This window comes from Girardinichthys multiradiatus, chromosome 1 (genome assembly GCF_021462225.1).
Source record: "Girardinichthys multiradiatus isolate DD_20200921_A chromosome 1, DD_fGirMul_XY1, whole genome shotgun sequence".
NCBI classification, from domain to species: Eukaryota; Metazoa; Chordata; class Actinopteri; order Cyprinodontiformes; family Goodeidae; genus Girardinichthys; species Girardinichthys multiradiatus.
This window is the reverse complement of record NC_061794.1, coordinates 35,992,758-36,010,685: the sequence shown is the minus strand read 5'-3', so window position 1 is coordinate 36,010,685 and position 17,928 is coordinate 35,992,758. Positions and strand designations below refer to the sequence as shown.

Genomic DNA, 17,928 nt, shown 5'->3' with positions numbered 1-17,928 from the left:
GCACACAGGTGACATTTCTGGGTGGCTGAACGTCATGCATGTCTATTCTGTGTGTTTGAGAGTAATATTTCTCCAAGACGAAGTATGCAAAAAGATTTACAATGGAAGGATTTTAGGTCAGAGCTAAGTGAAAGCTTCTCCCAGTCTGACGACTTTTGTAGGATACACCAATATAAGATGGCCCTTCACAATCCACAGGGCACAACACTGTGTGCTTGGAAGAGGGAACTATTTTAAGCACATTATTATAAATGCACCCCCCCCCCCCCCCCACCCACCCCCGTGACAGCGAAACATTACCTCTATTTAAAAGGAAAAACAACCACACTGATCCACAGAGGCTATTTTGTCTCTCTGATTGTGTATTGCAGATTTTCTCATATTTTTTAATGTTGCTCTCTTTCAGTGCATGAGGAACCCAGCTCTCCTGCAGAGGACAGGTTTAGTCATTAGAGTGCTTTGCCACATCCAGGAAAATGTCTGGCTCCTACGATGAATCTGCAGGTGGTGACGACACCATGGACAGCTTCTGGGAGGTAAAGACATGCCACCCTGTCTGCACATGTGCACCTTTAACCTGCACCACTGTTTAGCAACCCCTCACTGTTAAGTATTGATTTGGTAGTTGACGTCAAGCAGTCGCCACATAAATCATAACATTTAAATAACTGTTATTCTTGCTAAACGTTAACGAAAAATGTGGTCATTAGGCATAATAAAGGTGAGTAGAAACTTTTAACACAGAAGTTCAGCTGAAATGTTGTTGTGCACCACTTGGTACCAAGAATAATGATTAAAGTGTAAAAAGTAGATAGATAGATAGATAGATAGATAGATAGATAGATAGATAGATAGATAGATAGATAGATAGATAGATAGATAGATAGATAGATAGATAGATAGATAGATAGATAGATAGATAGATAGATAGATAGATAGATAGATAGATAGATAGATAGATAGATAGATAGATAGATAGATAGATAGATAGATAGATAGATAGATAGATAGATAGATAGATAGATAGATAGATAGATAGATAGATAGATAGATAGATAGATAGATAGATAGATAGATAGATAGATAGATAGATAGATAGATAGATAGATAGATAGATAGATAGATAGATAGATAGATAGATAGATAGATAGATAGATAGATAGATAGATAGATAGATAGATGTGTGCGTGTATTTGAATTGAGTTGCATTAATTAAAGTGCCAGTGTGAATTGATAAGGAGAGCTAATCTATTAGCAGAAATATAATATTCATGTCTTCATAATTGAATTGTGGGATGTTATGAAGTATTGCTTTTTCGTTGCCTTAAAGTGAGAGCAATTAACAGAAAAAGGTCTCATTGACGCCCTTCTTTTATGAGCACAGTAGTTCAAGGGTGACACAATATGGGTGTTTGATCGGCAATATTTACATTTTGAACTGCTGTGTGTCAGTACATTATTCATTCTAGACTTTTAATTTGGGCAAATTTGGGCATTTTAATGGGTTCTTGGGATTGCACAGCTTTGCCTCGTCCTTACTGATGCCGGTGTCACAAAACATGAGCTAATTCTTATTGTCCTCTGGGAAAAATCTGTTCATATAACTAAAACTAAATCTTCAAGCAGACTGAAGGTGAATTTTGTTTTTCTAATCAGCACTTTTGATAAATGTTATCATCCGAATACACTCTTTGACAGAGTTCCCTTTTGGACTCTAAAACAAACCTACATAATACAGTGAATAAAAACGTTTCCCTTATTTTAGGTAGCTTCAGATATGTCATACCTTATAGTTTAGTATATCTGTGTGGAATAGTGTGTTGACAAATGTTAAAATACTTTGAAAGAATGTAGCATTTTCAAAAAAACCAAGATAGACTTAAATGTTTGGGATAAATTACTGGGAGATGTACGCTGTGAACATTTTTAAAGTGAGTAAAGTGTTCATTTCTTTCATAACTTGTACAAACAGAAACATCGGGGGCTTCCAGTTGCTGGTTCCTTCAATGGCTTCTTGAGACAGGTTGTATAAAACAGAGCCATTTCCTGGTGGTGGTGTGAGCCAACTTCAATACAGTCTGCTACATGAAAAATAATAACTTTGGTCTTTGATAAATTGCTGTTTTCTAACCTAACTGTTTTGTGAAATTTCTTTACACATGTGGGGCAATCCAAATAAATAAAATAACCAAAAGAAAAAAACGGTCTTGTATTAATAACAATAGATATTGCACTTATACACTGTTTAGTTTCTAACTCTCAATTTTTTTCCTACATGTGGTCAAGACAGATGGCCCCTCACACTGAGCCTGGTTCTGCTGGAGGTTTCTTCCTGTTAAAGGGGAGTTTTCTTTAGTGTTGTCGCTACTCAGCAGAAGGGAAAAGGCTCAATTTGAGGGATTGCTGCAAAGTCAACGACACAATGCAAGCAACTGTCCACTGTCGCTCAGCATGAGGGATTACTCCACTAAATGTAAGAATGGTTGTCATAGCCAACACTTCAATTTTAGCTTCATCAGACCATATGATATGTCTCTTAAAATTAAAGTCTGTCTCTGAATATCTATAGCCACTTCATCTCTGAGGTGGCATATTTTGCACCAAAAACATCTCAGGTCCACATTTCATGTTTCATGATTCTCTTTGATACGTCCATGATGTCATATTTGTACACTTTATTTTTCTCATAAGTTTGAGATTGTATCACTGTAATCTGAGTACAACAAATTTTAAAGTTACACAGTTCATTTTTGACTTGTGTGCTTGTTACTTACTATGTAACATAGTCAATATCCCTTTGGGGCAACTACAAATCATCATGATGCAGATATGATTGTGGTTTATTAAATGTAGGAGGTGTGGGTTTCAGTTAAAGTTTGGGTTGTGAGTAGGCAGCTAATGATTATGAATGCGATAAATATGCACACATTTAACATTGTCTGTAGGAATGGATAGATGCATGTGTCAAGATATGTGTATGTATGCACATTACACCCAACAAATTAGTTATAATGAATTCTCTCAGAACAGAGACTTCTTTGTGTCATGGATCTCCTCTGTCTGCAGAGACTCAGACAAAGAGACTCAGTCATCAGCCGCTCTGAAGCAGCCTTTCACCACATGCACCTGCATGTAGCATCTGTGATCTAACAACACAGAAAAGGTTATCTTGTGATGACTGTGTCAATAAAATACTTTACTATCTGCTATTCCTGTCGGTGAAGCTCTTGTTTAGAAACTTAGCATTGCTGAGAAATACTGAGCAGATTCTGGCACTCAAGTGTGTTTTCTTGTGTAAAAGAGACCGCCTACATGTTGTTGGTGGTGTGACTTGGCAAGCTGTCACACAGGACAAAAGTCAGACAGTTACACACCTGTCCCACAGTCTCCCTGCAGCTTTCATCTCAAACAGTAAATACACATTGCAAGCCAGTGTCCAGACCAATCACAAGGCAGCGTTGAGCCTGCAAACATCTCAGACTGGCTCTCCATGAGCAGTATCTGAATGACACTCTACTCGCCATACCATCTGCAGCCTATACGTCACACAGAAAGAAAGAAAGAGAGAGAGAGAATATCTGGGTATTTCAGTCTCTTCCTCGTCATCTATTCCTGAGAATCTGTCTGGCTGTATTATACCACTCAAGAGGATTAAAGCAGATACACACACACACTCATGTACCCATCCAAACACAAGCCCTTGACATTGCATAACGCCACATGCACAGGCACGAGTAATCCCCCACCCCCACTCCCCTTCCATTACCTTGTCTTCATCATGCACCATGAGCTCACACCCCCTGCAGGAGGCAGAGCCATCCAGCAGGCTCCTACTTTTGAAGGCAGTTTCACTTAAGGTGGCAGGATCTGCAATAAATACAATTAATTAATTTGATTTTGAATACTTTAATTTGAATACTACTTATATCTAGTTGAGGAGTAAAACTAATCAGCAGGCTAAAAGGACAGCTTGTACCTTTTAAGAGTTAAGATGTAAACACATTCAAGATGATGCAAAATAGTGACAATTTTTCCATGTTTTGAAAAGAGAAATCAAACGAACAAAAGAATCTCTAATATTAAGAAAATTTTGAAAAATGTGTGTAAGTGTTGGACATGGTTGACCATATGGCTGACTACAATCTCTTGCAACAGCATTTATACTCCTTGAATATTGTTTTGTTTGTTTTTTTCACATTGATACCACAAATTGTATTGAATTTTGTTGAAACTAATAATTAAAAAAAATAATACATGGTTTTCAAATTTTTTTTGAGAAATTAAAATCTGAAATGGTATTTAGTCGCCCTGAGTTGGGAGTGTCTGCACACATTTTGCCCATTCTTCTTTGCAAAATAGCTCAACCTTAGTCAGTCTGGATTAATCATCCATAAACAGGCTTTGGTTCAGGATTATTTTGTATTTAGTTTTATGCCACTACCATCTATTATGAGGATGGTGTGGTGATGTACAGCTATAGTTTTTGTCACACTAAACCTTTTTCATGTAAACATAAAATACACTTTTAATATCTTTTGAGATGATGGACTGAACTGTTTGGAAGCTTGGGATTTAGATTTATAATCTAAACGTCCATTGAACGTTTTCTACAACTTAATTGGCAGTTTGTTCAGTAATACTCTCTGAACCTTCAAGGGCTTCTTAGTTGTTTTTACACTGAGATAAATGTACAATAAAGAGGACTCTGTGTACTGAATAGGTGACTTCCACAGGCAGTTGGTTGCAATGAATTTTATTTAGGGATACCAGAGTATATGGGGCTGAATACAAACGCAATCCATACATTTTAGATTTAGATTTTTTTTTCTGTGAAAACCTCCATAATTATGCACCTTTTTCTGTTGGTTTAATCACATAAAATGCTAATAAAATACACAGAAGTTTGTGGATATAATGACACAAAATGCAAAAAAGTTCAAAGGGCATGCCTTTTTTTATCTGTGAACTATATTCGTTATGGTTTTTTTTGGTTACATAATCATTGGAAAATAGTCAGGCATTCTATTCTTGTGTATGGACAAGTCTCAGGCAGGTCAGTGACTCAGTTCCTGCACAGTCAAAGCTTTTCTAATTCACTTCTAAACTAAGAATTGCTTGATTGTGGACCAAGTTCTGTTTTTGTTTTTTGTTTTTACAAGTGGAGTTGCAGTGTTAGACAATGACAATATAATTAAGTGCTTTTCACCAGTCTAATATAGGCAATTATAATTAAAGTGTTTTCTTGTCTCTTCCTCCATTTGTGTCTGTCTCTTTTTCTGCTCAGGTGGGGAACTACAAACGTGCTGTCAAGAGATTTGATGATGGCCATCGGCTCTGCAATGATCTTATGGGCTGCCTGCAGGAACGTGCCAAGATAGAAAAATCTTATGGTGATCAGCTAACTGCCTGGTCTAAGAGATGGAGACAACTCATTGAAAAAGGTTTAGCTTTTTCCATTAAAATAAAGGGACTATTAAAGGGATAGTTAGGACCAGAGGAGGTTCAGATAAAAGGTTATGAGGAGTTAATATCTTACCTGAATTAGATAACACTTGGCATCTTTATGTTACATAAATCCAGATTAGTTGCTCTCGGGGGCTTAGTCTAGTCTGAGAAGGACCAAGACCAAAACAGACTTCTACCAATTTAAAAAAATTGCAGTGTCAAAAATATCACAGTGGTATTTGATGCACATGCTGTTTCATTAACCTTTAAACTGTCCTCCTATTTGCATTGAATGGTAATTTCTTATTTTTTATATTTTTTTGCAGCTGACACACCTGAATTTCCCCATTGTGGGACAATAAAGGATATTTCTATCCTATTCTAATTTATGGAAAAACCAATGATTATTTGTACTGGAAATGCGAGTAGGAAATTGTGCCCCAACACTGATCTTCCTGTGGGAAACACAGCCTACTGAGAAGGGAACATACAAAGCAGTTTTAGTCACAGTAACTACCGAATAGAAAAGTAAGGCAGAGTGAAAAAAATATTATTTATTTAAACCACTTTAAGATTTATGCTTGTTGCACTGCTTTGCTTTAATATCCGTTACTCCGATGGGAACAGAACCTCACTTCAAAAATCCTTAATCAGCCCTTTAGAAAGATACATTTACTCATTAAATCCAGATTTGCATTATATGACATTTGGTTGGTCATATAATATTAGACTAAATTATTCTGTTCTATGATTTTAATTTGAAATTAATTAACTGTTGGTACTCTCAGGTCCACAGTATGGGTCAGTGGAGAGAGCCTGGCTTGCGGTTATGACAGAGGCAGAAAGAGTGAGTGAGCTGCACCAAGATGTGAAAAACAACCTGATGAATGAAGATGTTGAGAAAGTCAAGAACTGGCAGAAGGAGGCATACCACAAACAGATGATTGGAGGCTTCAAGGAGGCCAAGGAAGCGGAGGAAGGCTTCAAAAAGGCTCAGAAACCATGGGCCAAAAAGCTCAAAGAGGTGAAAAAGTGTACAGATATCTTCAGTGATCAGCTATGCCTGTTTAGAAAGTCTAAAGCTATGTTTCATAAAGGCCAAGTATTTCTTTGAATGTTCTTAGTGGACCTCAGTTAATTTAGTATGTGGCAGATATTTATCTGGTAAAAGGTGATCTTTTCTTTTTTTGTGTAAGAAGTTTTATTCCACAATGTATGTTTTGTAAAATCTTTGACGATATCCATGTTTGGGCATGCAGATGGAGGCAGCTAAGAAAACATACCATATGGCCTGCAAGGAGGAGAAACTGGCTGCGGCCCGAGAGGCCAATGGCAAGACTGAGGCTTCTGTCACACCAGACCAGCAGAAGAAACTTCATGAGAAAGTGGACAAATGCAAACAGGACATGCAAAAAGTAAAGACTTCAAAGTCTTACATTTGGTTAGATTACAAAGAGTAAAAAAAAATAAAATTCTAATTATCAAAAAGACTTTAATATCAAAGATTAGCTGAGTAAACACAAAAAGTAGTTTTTAAATATTGATTTAATATACTAACTGGGAAATATATCAGAAATCCGATATTAACCACATCCAGGCCTGATTACTGCCTGACCTGTAGAGTCAAGAAATCATGTAAATAGAACCTGCCTGGCAACATGAAGCATGCTAAAACATCTTAAAAACCAACACATCATGCCTCAAGCCATGAAATTTAGGAACAGATGAGAAAATCAATTACATCTATCAGTCTGGAAATTGTTAAATCATAATTTTGAAACTACCTTTTTAGTTATTCATAGTAAATTAGTTTCATATGAAAATTTGATGATCTGAACCATTTAATCATTACAAAATTGTAAAGTAAATCTGTAAAAGGTCAAACTGTTTTTCACAGCACTGTATAAAGTCTAAATCTGTGCTGATGCTTTATGTCATTGATAGCTTAACAGGTCAGTTACAGGTTCTACTCACAAATAAATTTTAAGCATCTGGTATTTGATTTCTGATTAGAAATAGGTTAACAATTTAACTTCAATCCCAGTTGTTCCCTGTTTCACTTAAATCAATGAGTTGTTTTGTTGTTGTGAATGTTTTTAATATAGCAGGAAAACAATTCAGGCAAGAAAAGGCAAATTCATTTATACAGCAGCATTAATACAAAAGGCAAATAAAAAAGCTCCACAGAACATCAAAGGAAAGACAAGAAGCCTAAGTATAAAAGCATTGCATAAAGAAACAGACGTGAAAATATAAATGTTAAAGCAATAAAAGAAACAACTGTTTCAAACTGTTTATTAGTCAGATTATTTGATCAAAAGCTACTGTAAACAAAAATGTTTTTAGTGCTGATTTAAAAGAACCAACACTTTTTACACAGGTTTTCACGGAGGTCTGGAGTTTTCTTCCAGCATAGAAACTAAATACTGCCCCACATTTTTTATTTCTGGTCCTGGGAACACTAAGTAAGCATGTCTCTGAAGACCTGAGGGGTCTACAAAGTTCTTACTTGACAAGTAACTCAGAAATACATTTCGGCCCAAGACCATTTAGTTCTATATAGACCTAGAGCAGAATTTTAAAATGTATTTATTGACTAACAAGGATGGTGGTAAGGTGATTTTCTAAAAGACGTCATGTGGTTGTTAAAATTTTATTTCAAGTCCAAAACAATACCAAGCTTTCATGCATGCTCTGTGGTGTTTAGTCCTATTGAGTCTAGTTGAGTGCTGATCTTGCTTCTTGTTCTGAAGATCCTCGTGGGAAGACAAAAACGGATTCTCACTTTTAAAACACCTCAAAACTATTTTCACATTCCTTCACAGACCATATGATTCAGTTAAAATATATAAATTATGTTGTGAAACATGTTACAAAAAAAACAATTTTCATTAAATTGGTTTGGCGTCAGGTGACAGTATGTCTTCTGCTTTCTTTCTCAGGCTAAAGAAAAGTATGAGAAGTCTTTGGATGAGCTAAACAAATGCACTCCTCAATACATGGAGTGCATGGAGCAGGTGTTTGACCAGTGTCAGCAACATGAAGTCAAGAGGCTAACCTTCCTCAAGGAAGCCTTGTTGGACATAAAACGGCATCTTAACCTCACTGAGAACCCAAGGTTAGCCAAAATCAGAGACAAGTTTTCCTTATTTTTGCCTCAAAAAGTTACTCTATTATTTTAATCTGTCTTTACATCAGTGTTTAGACCTAATTAATAACTTCCATGAGTGTCCTTAGTGTAATATAGCTTCCTCATCCTTCACCTAAGGGTAGAGTCCATTCTTACATTGAAACTAGCTAGTTGTCTTGATTCTGATCTGTAGCAACAAGCTGAATACAATGTGACATTTACTCATCTAAGTAGTTCAGGTTGTCAACTGATGCTTTAGGAGAATCTGATAAATGGGAGGCTCACTACAACAGCATCAAAAGATCAGAAAGGGACCACAACCTGACTTGTCTACCTGAAGGTTGGGCAGAGACTGAACTTTCCCCAGTAGACTGATAAAAATTAACACTAAATTCACTCTTGTGTGCCCAATTTTTGTTTGTTTGGTTTTTTTTTTGTGTGGCTTTTTTCTTTTTTCTTTTACAATTTTTTAAAATTGCTTGATGTATTCCCATTCCACACTGGAAAAAGAATAGTTTAAATAAATCATTAAAGCCCCAAATTAATCTGACGCTCAGCTCAATGTAGTTCTAAACCAAGGGTCACCCACCTGTGGCTCTGAATCTTTTGTAATGTCTCCAAAAAACTTTACCAAAGCAAGTATTAAGAGACTAACTAATGTTTTTAAATATGTATATAGTAACAAATGCAGATTTTAGAATTTTTTTTTCTGTTTTTTCATTAAATAATTGCATTGAATTTTCACAAAAGAATGATACTGAATGTACCAGCAATATTTTATGTATTATTCTTGTCATGAGGTTGCAAACTATGCTTTATTTTTGACATCATTTTCAACAAATATCAACATACTATAGAAGAAAATCTATCCATCCACTTTTTGCAAAAGTTCAGTTTTCTTTATTTTAAAACCTGAAAATAGAAATAAAATTGTTGTTCTTTAAAACTGACCACAAATTTCCTATAGAAGATAATTATCAAAAAATATAAGTTAACTTTTTTCAGAATGTCGTAACGTTTGGTAAAAATGCTCTAAAACCATTTTCTTTATACGGACTGAGGGCAAAAATGGCTCTTTTGATTGTAAGGATTGCAGACCCCTATTCTAAACCATGAAACTGTAATTTCCCAGAATATACTGCTAAGCAGAGAGGGCACATTAAGCATCGGCTAAGAATTTTTACTGAATAACTGCATGCGTTATTAATTTTGATTTTAAAACATCTAAATAGACAAATTTTTGTTGATTAGTTTGATTAGCCCTGTGTCACATTCAGCACAGTTCACTTCAAGCTGATTCATTTCAACATGAGGATCAACCAGCCGTGTATTTCTCATTAGCAGTCAGGCTCACAACGCTAATTAATCGAACATTCATTCAATGGCGTTTCTGCCAAAATGAATTTGGTTCAGAATGAATGCTTGTCACATCCTGGGCTGCTTTTAAGCTGCGTCTAATAAACAAATCCAGGGGGTACGGCGAAGGGATTTACAGGCTCTTTAAACAAACCTGCCAAGTTTGTTTTTTATCAATTTCACAGGCAATCTTAGAGTTTTAGAAGACTATTTAATCAGTCACCATCTAGCTACTTTTATTCTACGAGCTGCTACCTTACTATTTATGTTATACCATTGTAGGCTAAAACTAGTACATTACAGTACCTTTAAAAGTATGTTTACACTTTTACCTTATTCACATTTTGCCATGTTAAAGCCACATGGGCCAACACAAAGTGACAAACGTGATGCATTGTACTTGAAATTTTTACAAATAAAAATCTGAAAGGTTTGGTCTGCATTTGTGTTCAACCCTGTTTACGCTGATACCCCTTAAATAAAATCAAGTGCAACCAATTACCTTCAAAAATCACCTAGCTTTTTAGTAAATAGTATGCTTGTTAAATCTAATCTTAGTATAAACTGTGCTGCTCAAAAAAGGCATCTGGTCCTTTACAGAGTTTATTTTAGAAAATATTAATTAACAAATAGCATCATGAAGACCAGGGAACACACCATAAGGCATCCTTTCTGCAGTTTTCTAGAAGCCATGAAGGGTGCAAAGCCAATGTGTGAAGGAAGGTGCTCTGGTCAACTAAAACAAACATGTTATTGGTCTGATGTAATATTCTAATTTTAAATGTCATGTTTTCATTAGCTGTAGGCAAAAAATCAACATAATTAACAGAAAAAAGACTTGAAAACATCAGTCTGTTTGTAATCTATATAATGTGTTTCACCAAGTGGATTAAGTTACTGAAATAAATGAACTTTTCAATAATCTTCTAAATTATTAAAATTCACTGTATATAGCAGGGGCAGAGATGCTAGACAAAGTCGATGAGAATATGGATAAAGCTAAATCCAGGGCAGTTCAAAAAGAAAACGTATTAGAAGCTGCAAAAAAAAAATTCAGACAGGAGCAGAGGTTTACTTTCTACAAGGAAAATGACCCTAAACATGCAGCCAAAGTTACATTGGAATAGTTTGGTTTAATGCATATTCATGTGACAGAATGGCCCAGTCAAAGTCCAGACCTGTGTACAATTGGGAATCTATAGCAAGACTTGAAGACTAATGTTCACTGACCCTTTAAATCCAATCTAACTCGTTTTCAGCTATTTTGTTAAGTACAATAGGCAAAAATGTGAGTTTCTAAGATGTGTAAAGCTGGTAGACACATAGACACAAAATTTGCAGCTGTAATTGTAGTAACAGGTGGTTCTTCAAAGTACTAAGTGCCTCATTTTTCAGATTTTTTATTTTTCTAATCTTGCAAACCATTTTCTTAATTAATTAATTAATTACACTTTGTGCTGGTCCATCACAGAAAACATTCAGGTTTGTGGCTATGATGTGACTTAATGGGAAAATCTATACAGTGTATGAAAACATTTTTAAGCAATGTATGTCACTTTTTTGTATTTAGAGTTAGTTAAATGAACACTAAAACAAATTAATTTATCTAGGGTAAATAGCTATGGTAGCTATGGCAGGGAAATTTGGAGAGACAAAATCCGCTCATGCCCTAACCTTGGATCTCTTTCAATCCAGAATCTGAGCCTCAGTGTCAGTTCGGGTGCCAGTTTGGCAGTGGTCCCAGGTCCCCTCTGGTCCCTCTATTGTCACAATTTGTTTCACTCTTCTCCTCAGCTATGTCACAATATACAGAGAACTGGAACGCACAATTCAGGCCATAAGCACACAAGAAGACCTGAGGTGGTTCAGCAATAATCATGGCCCAGAGATGCCCATGAACTGGCCAGCATTCGAGGTACAATGCCCACATTTAGGACCAAACAAGCTCACAAAAAAGTTTACTGGATTTATTCAGTATGTTTTTACATTTTTGTGCAGGAGTACAACCCAGACCAGGCAGCTGCTCCCCCAAAGAAGAAGAAACCAGATGGAGCCCCACCCACTCCAAGCACTGATCATGTGGCTCCCCCTGGTGACCGTAGCAGGTGAGTTGAAGGAAGGCGTTCACATGGTTTACATTTTCTTATTTAAATTTTTTATCTTAAATAATATTGCAGAACATGTTTACGTACATTTCTATATTTTTGTTTATCCGTTAAAAAAAAAAAGTATTGAAACCATTGCTTAACCTTACTGATTTTGATATAACAACTTGAAACATTTTTTAGCAGCAGAGACTTTTCAAACACTTGTTAGGATGATCAGTCAATTTTTTAAATTTCTCACTAAATAACATTTTAAAAAGTTGCTTTACTTGCTTTTTTTGTGTGGGTTTTAAATAAAATTTCACCCAACATTTCATCATAGCGTGAGCAGCTACGAGAAGAACCAAGCTTATTCGGCTGAGTGGTCCGATGACGAGCAGCCCACTGCGTTCTCCGGCAACGAGAACGGTGGGAACAGGAATTCATTTGAAGACGATTCCAGCACTGGGAAAGGCGTCCGTGTGCGCGCCCTCTATGACTATGATGGCCAGGAGCAGGATGAACTCACCTTTAAAGCAGGTAACGATTGTACGACACACCAATGAACATGGATGCGTTTGAAAGCTAGGGTGAAAGACAAAATCAACTGTGTCGTTTCCTGTTCTAAAAGCCTCCTTTACAAAAAATAACAGTGATTAGTCAATAATAGCTACACTGAAAAACAAATTACAGGCACTTGCCACCAATTAACTCAAGCTGCTTGAGCAATGGTCCAAAAAGTGCTTAGAAGTCTGTGCGTGAGCACAAATAATAAGAGAATCCCACTTCATGTAACAACTGTGCATCTTTATCTTGTTTCCTCTTCCTCTTTTTCAAGTTTTTAGCCACATAGTTTAGGACACAATTCTAAATAATGTTAGATATGGTCTGTCCATAACTAATACTAGTTTGGAGGTTCATGTTAAACAAAATGTTAAAAAAATCTTTTGATGAGTTACATGGCTTGCTAGTTTTACTAAGTGCTAGGATAAACTATTCTGGTTTTTTTTAAAGAAAAGACAGTCTGCTGAGAATAATGAACTCTGGAATACAGTACCTTGAGAAAGTATTCATACCCCTAGAAATTTTTTAATTTTGTTAAGTAACAAACACACCCATGTTTCAGTGTATTTTGTTTGGATTTTATCTCATTGAACAACATAAAATATTTCATAATTGTAAAGTGGATGGAAAATGGTATATGTTTTTATGTTTTTCAAATTGCAGCCCTTGAAATTATTTTCAAGGACCTTAGTTCTTAGTTCAAGAATAGTACAAATTTACCATTTTAGGAATGGGATTTTTAAAAACAATGTTATATATTCTTAAATGGAAAATGTTAGATACAACATTTATTTTTTTGTTAGTCATGTTTTTTGCTCTTAGTTTAATACAGTAAGTAGGGCCACAAACATCCAGGGACTTTGTACTCAAAGACAGACCTGGGCACACCCATTCATTAAACTTGACTAAATACAGCAAGGGTTTTCAAAGAACGTTCTAATTTTTGTTGCTGGGAACAGACTAAAACTATATCTAGACCAACAAAATAGAAAACATTAAACCCATAAAGTTATGAAACTGTACACCTTTCTTTTATTAGGGCAAACGTCTGAGACCCTTCTTCTGGCCTACAATAATGTATTGTTTTCTGCTTTGTTTCATTAAAATATTGCATGTTTAATTTATTGCAGAGCAGGTCACAAGAAAAGACTTCACAATAAAATTATTTTGCGTTTTTAATTAGAAAGAAAATATTTCCCTCACTTTGCTGATTTTGGTGGAAAAGTAAAGACACCACTGGTTTAGATCAGAGCATATTCATGTTGTGGAATGGACCAATCAAGGCTCTGTAGCAGGGATTCTAGATGTGCAAAGGTGATTTTAACCAAAAGACTTGAAGCAGTAATTGCAATAACAGTTTTAAAAAAGTATTCACACATTTCCAGATTTTTATTGGTAAAAACTTTGAAAACCATTTATTGCAATTTTATGTATGTGCCACCTTGTGTTGGTCCCAATAAAATCCATTAAAGATTGTGATTGTAATGTGATAAGGCATAGGAAAGGTTTAAGGGGTGTGAATACTTTTGCAAGGTGCTGTAGTTAGTTATTTTTTATGCTTTCTTTTTAAAAAGTAACACAAATTCACTTCAGAATCTTTGTCGTTTGTGTTGATTCAATTCTTTTATTTCCTTCACAGGTGAGGAATTTACCAAGACAGAGGATGAAGATGAGCAAGGCTGGTGTAGAGGTCGTTTGGACGACGGCCAGGAGGGACTGTACCCAGCCAATTATGTGGAGCCAATCTAGTCACATGACCGGACAGAGACATGCCGCTGGAGGCAGCTTGAACCTTCCCGTCCAACTGCACCCTACATAGCCAGAGACTTAAGAGCAACACATCCTTTGCCCAACAGATGCGCCAAGCTGTCTTGCTTAACAAAAACTTAGTAACCTAAAAAGACACTATATCAGTATAGTATATTTTATCCAGCATTTGGGGTGGGTGAAGTTACACATTCAAAAAACAGCAGTTGTACTATTGTATACACATTCAACTAAAACATGATGACAGTGCAGGAACACATTGCTTCTCTGTGTCGCTGTGTTTAATAAACAATGCAGTTTAATATTAACTCACAGTGTATTGCAGTGGGATCTCCTGAAGGGAAGATAGTATAATCAGTTTTACTCATTTAACAAAGATGAGCTTCTCTAACCTGCATTGTGTATATACAGTGTGATGCCATTTTGTGTAGCATTTTTAATGCTGTGTATGTCATTCTTACAATGGGAATGCTGTGTAGTGTTAACAGTACCACAGACAGTATCCTTTTTGTTTTCATTTTTATGTTTCTTTGGAATTCGGTCCAGCCTCTGTTCCAGTGTGTGCAGTGCTATGTGTTTTGAACTGTTTCTGAACTTGCATAGCAGCATGTGCTATGCAAAGAGTTACATTCCCCAAGTCCCTGCAGCCTTGTTACGGCTACAGCCTGATGCAACACTTCAACTACAAATGCAGCATTACATGCTTCTGGACATGCATGTGCTCCTGGTTTCACAAGAGAAGGCTCCTCGATGAACTGACCTCACATTTGCTTTGTTTTCAACCTTTTTTTTGTCCTGTAAATCCTTTGACTTTATCATTCTCATTCAAATCCATGGAAAGGATTTACATTTTTTGCAGAAGCTTTCATTCTTGCTTCTGCAAATCAGGGTTCACTTTAGTCAAACTGTGCTAACGAGGCACACACGCATTAAGAGCGAAGTTTGATCAAGTCAACTTGAGCTTGAGACTGCATTATGGGACAGATGTCTTGAACAACACATGTGCCTGGGACTCTTTTCCAGAGCAAAGGGCGTATGGATGCATGTCAATGGATAATTGTGCAACAGATGTTTGTCTAAGGATTGACCCCTCTCCAACAGGACATGAATGTATTAGTGATTGGGCTTTAAAGAGGGTAAGATATCTAAATATTTTCATTGGCCCAAAGAAAGAGTTATGCGGCACTTCCCCAGCTGAGCCAAAGAATGACCCATCACCTCTCACTCCATACACTAGTTACACATATCTCGTGAAATAGATTCACTGAATTTGTTTTGGTTTCCTAGCCCAACCAAACTCCTTTTTGTCTGCAAAACCTGCTCATTAACGTAGAGAATACACATTACCAGTAGCAATGCATGATGACTCTTCACCCAGTGCAGTCCATGGTTATTTTTAATCTTTATTCTACTGTCTAGGAATTACAGTACCTAGTTAAAGTATTCATACCCCTTGAACCTTTTTCATGTAACAACCAGACACTTTAACATATTTTATTTGGATTTTGTGCAATAAAACCAACAGAAATAGTGCAGAAATAGAAAAAAGCCAAGTTTGGACATGTTTTGGTAAATAAAAAATTGCTATATGCAAGGTGTTGTATGCACATGTATTCAGCCCCCAGAGACAATATTTAATGAACCCATTTTCTCAGGAAATACAGGTACAAGGTTTTGGGGGCAGTGCTCTTCCAGCTGTGCATATTTTGCGACATCTACAATTATTGTTTTAATCTTCTTTGCAAAATTGCTAAAAATTGTAATATTTAAAACTTATTGCCATAGATTCTCAAATGATTTTAGGTCTGCATTTTTGACTCTGCCATTCTAACACTTGACTATGCTCTGATCTGAACCATTCCATTGTAGCTGTGGCTGTATATATAGTGTTGTCCTCCTGTAGGATGAGCCGCCACACTAGTTTTAAGTCTTCTTCAGGCTCTAAGAGGTTTCCTTCCAGTTTTTCCTTGTATTTATCTCAGTTCATTATTTTATCAACACTGACCTGCTTCCCTGCTCCTGCGGAAGAAAAGCCCCATGATGCTGCTACTATTGTTTTTCACCATGGTGATGGTGTGTTTGTTTCCACCATAGGTTTTTGCGTGTGGATCCAGTAGTTCAGTTTTGGTCTGACCAAAGCAAGGACTACATACAAATGTATGTCAGATTCTTCTGATTTTTATCAGTAAAATACATTGGAGTTTGTGGTTGAAACGTGAAAAATGTGACCAACATTCAAGGTGTATGAATACTTATGCACTTATAATTAATTTTATTACTAATGTTAAATTACATTTATCAAATGCTGATTAGTGGGTTGTGTAGTTACAAGTTGCACCTACAACTAAGTTTAGATTAAATGTTTATTGAGACATAGTCATAAAATCCACTGGACCAACAGTGATAGGAGGCATTTAGCTCTGGATTTGGAAAAGTCTCCCACACAACGACAAAACACATCACCAGCTCACACGATGCGTCTTGTAGTGCAGCGTGTCCAGCAGGGTACAAATGGCTCCTGTTGTCAAACTCTCCCACTTTTTAATGCACACACACACACACAATACACAAACATGCAAAGACACAGGCGGTAGTCTTAGAATACACACGATATCTGCAAGTTCAGACTCTTTATCTATAATTCCAGGTGAATTCTTTGGGGTAAAACATCTGTATCATCCAGTGTGTATGAGTAGTGTAAATGTTATACAAAGTTGTAACCAAACAAGCAAAAAAAATGGAAAAAAAAATGCAAGTGATTGACTATTAAGACAAAATGTAGTGTTATACATGTAAATGTGTTTCATTAAATGACAGCAATGGATAACGTATTAAGTAATAGGTACCATATCATATGACTTTTATTGCAATGAAACTGTCAGTGTATTATAAAAGCGTGATGTTATCCCACGCTGTCAGATTTGTACATGATGATGTAATTTAAAGATTATATTATATTGTAACTGTACAACTGTGTTGAGTTGAAAATGAGACCTAACTATGTTGAGACAGTAAAAAAGGTGTACATGTAAATGCTTTTTTTTATGTTGACCTTTTTTCCTTATGCATAGAGGGGGCTGCAGCTCACAATGTGAAAAACCCCATATTAGCGGTCTAGAAGATGTATGTTCATAGTTAGTAATGTACTTTTATCTCCTAACTGGTGTAGTGCCTGTTCATCTTGATGTAACAAGAAGTTCATTTAAATATGCATAAAGGTGATTATGATCACAGATAATAATGACTATAGTGATAAAAAGAAAAAATACAATCAAATTTGCTGTGATGGTATCAATACTGGGATATTGATTTGAAAGGAAAAGAAGTTTGTTGAAAAAAATTTTCCGTCTGTGTGTGTGCGTTTGTTTTTCTATGTAGTCCACATGATATTTTAGATGATTTTTCTTGTTTCCGTTATGAAGGTGAGACTTCTTGCTAAAATCAGACAACCTAAACAGAAATATAAAGATGGGGACATTAAAAATTAATGAATTATTCAGGTGGAACCCTTTATTAAGAGGTCAAAACCTCTTACGGTATAAAATGTAAAACAAAAAAGGGTATTCATTTACTTGAATCAAA

At 36.0% G+C, this 17,928-nt stretch overlaps 1 protein-coding gene across 3 annotated transcripts in view; it reads left to right on the top strand.

The window, feature by feature from the left end:
* LOC124873637 (protein kinase C and casein kinase substrate in neurons protein 1-like) overlaps window positions 1-17,637 on the top strand; it is a 63,716-nt gene extending 46,079 nt beyond the window's left edge. For 2 of the 3 annotated variants that reach the window (XM_047374415.1, XM_047374425.1), the window contains 9 exons: window positions 407-536; window positions 5,285-5,441; window positions 6,234-6,469; window positions 6,705-6,860; window positions 8,388-8,563; window positions 11,726-11,846; window positions 11,930-12,036; window positions 12,359-12,555; window positions 14,219-17,637. In XM_047374415.1, coding sequence (XP_047230371.1) covers window positions 477-536; window positions 5,285-5,441; window positions 6,234-6,469; window positions 6,705-6,860; window positions 8,388-8,563; window positions 11,726-11,846; window positions 11,930-12,036; window positions 12,359-12,555; window positions 14,219-14,328 — 1,320 coding nt within the window. In that variant the 5' untranslated portion in view covers window positions 407-476 and the 3' untranslated portion in view covers window positions 14,329-17,637. Of the gene's footprint in view, window positions 1-406; window positions 537-1,915; window positions 2,474-5,284; window positions 5,442-6,233; window positions 6,470-6,704; window positions 6,861-8,387; window positions 8,564-11,725; window positions 11,847-11,929; window positions 12,037-12,358; window positions 12,556-14,218 lie in introns of those variants that run through there. The other variant, XM_047374435.1, reaches the window with a different exon arrangement.
* The last annotated feature ends 291 nt before the right edge of the window (window positions 17,638-17,928 follow it).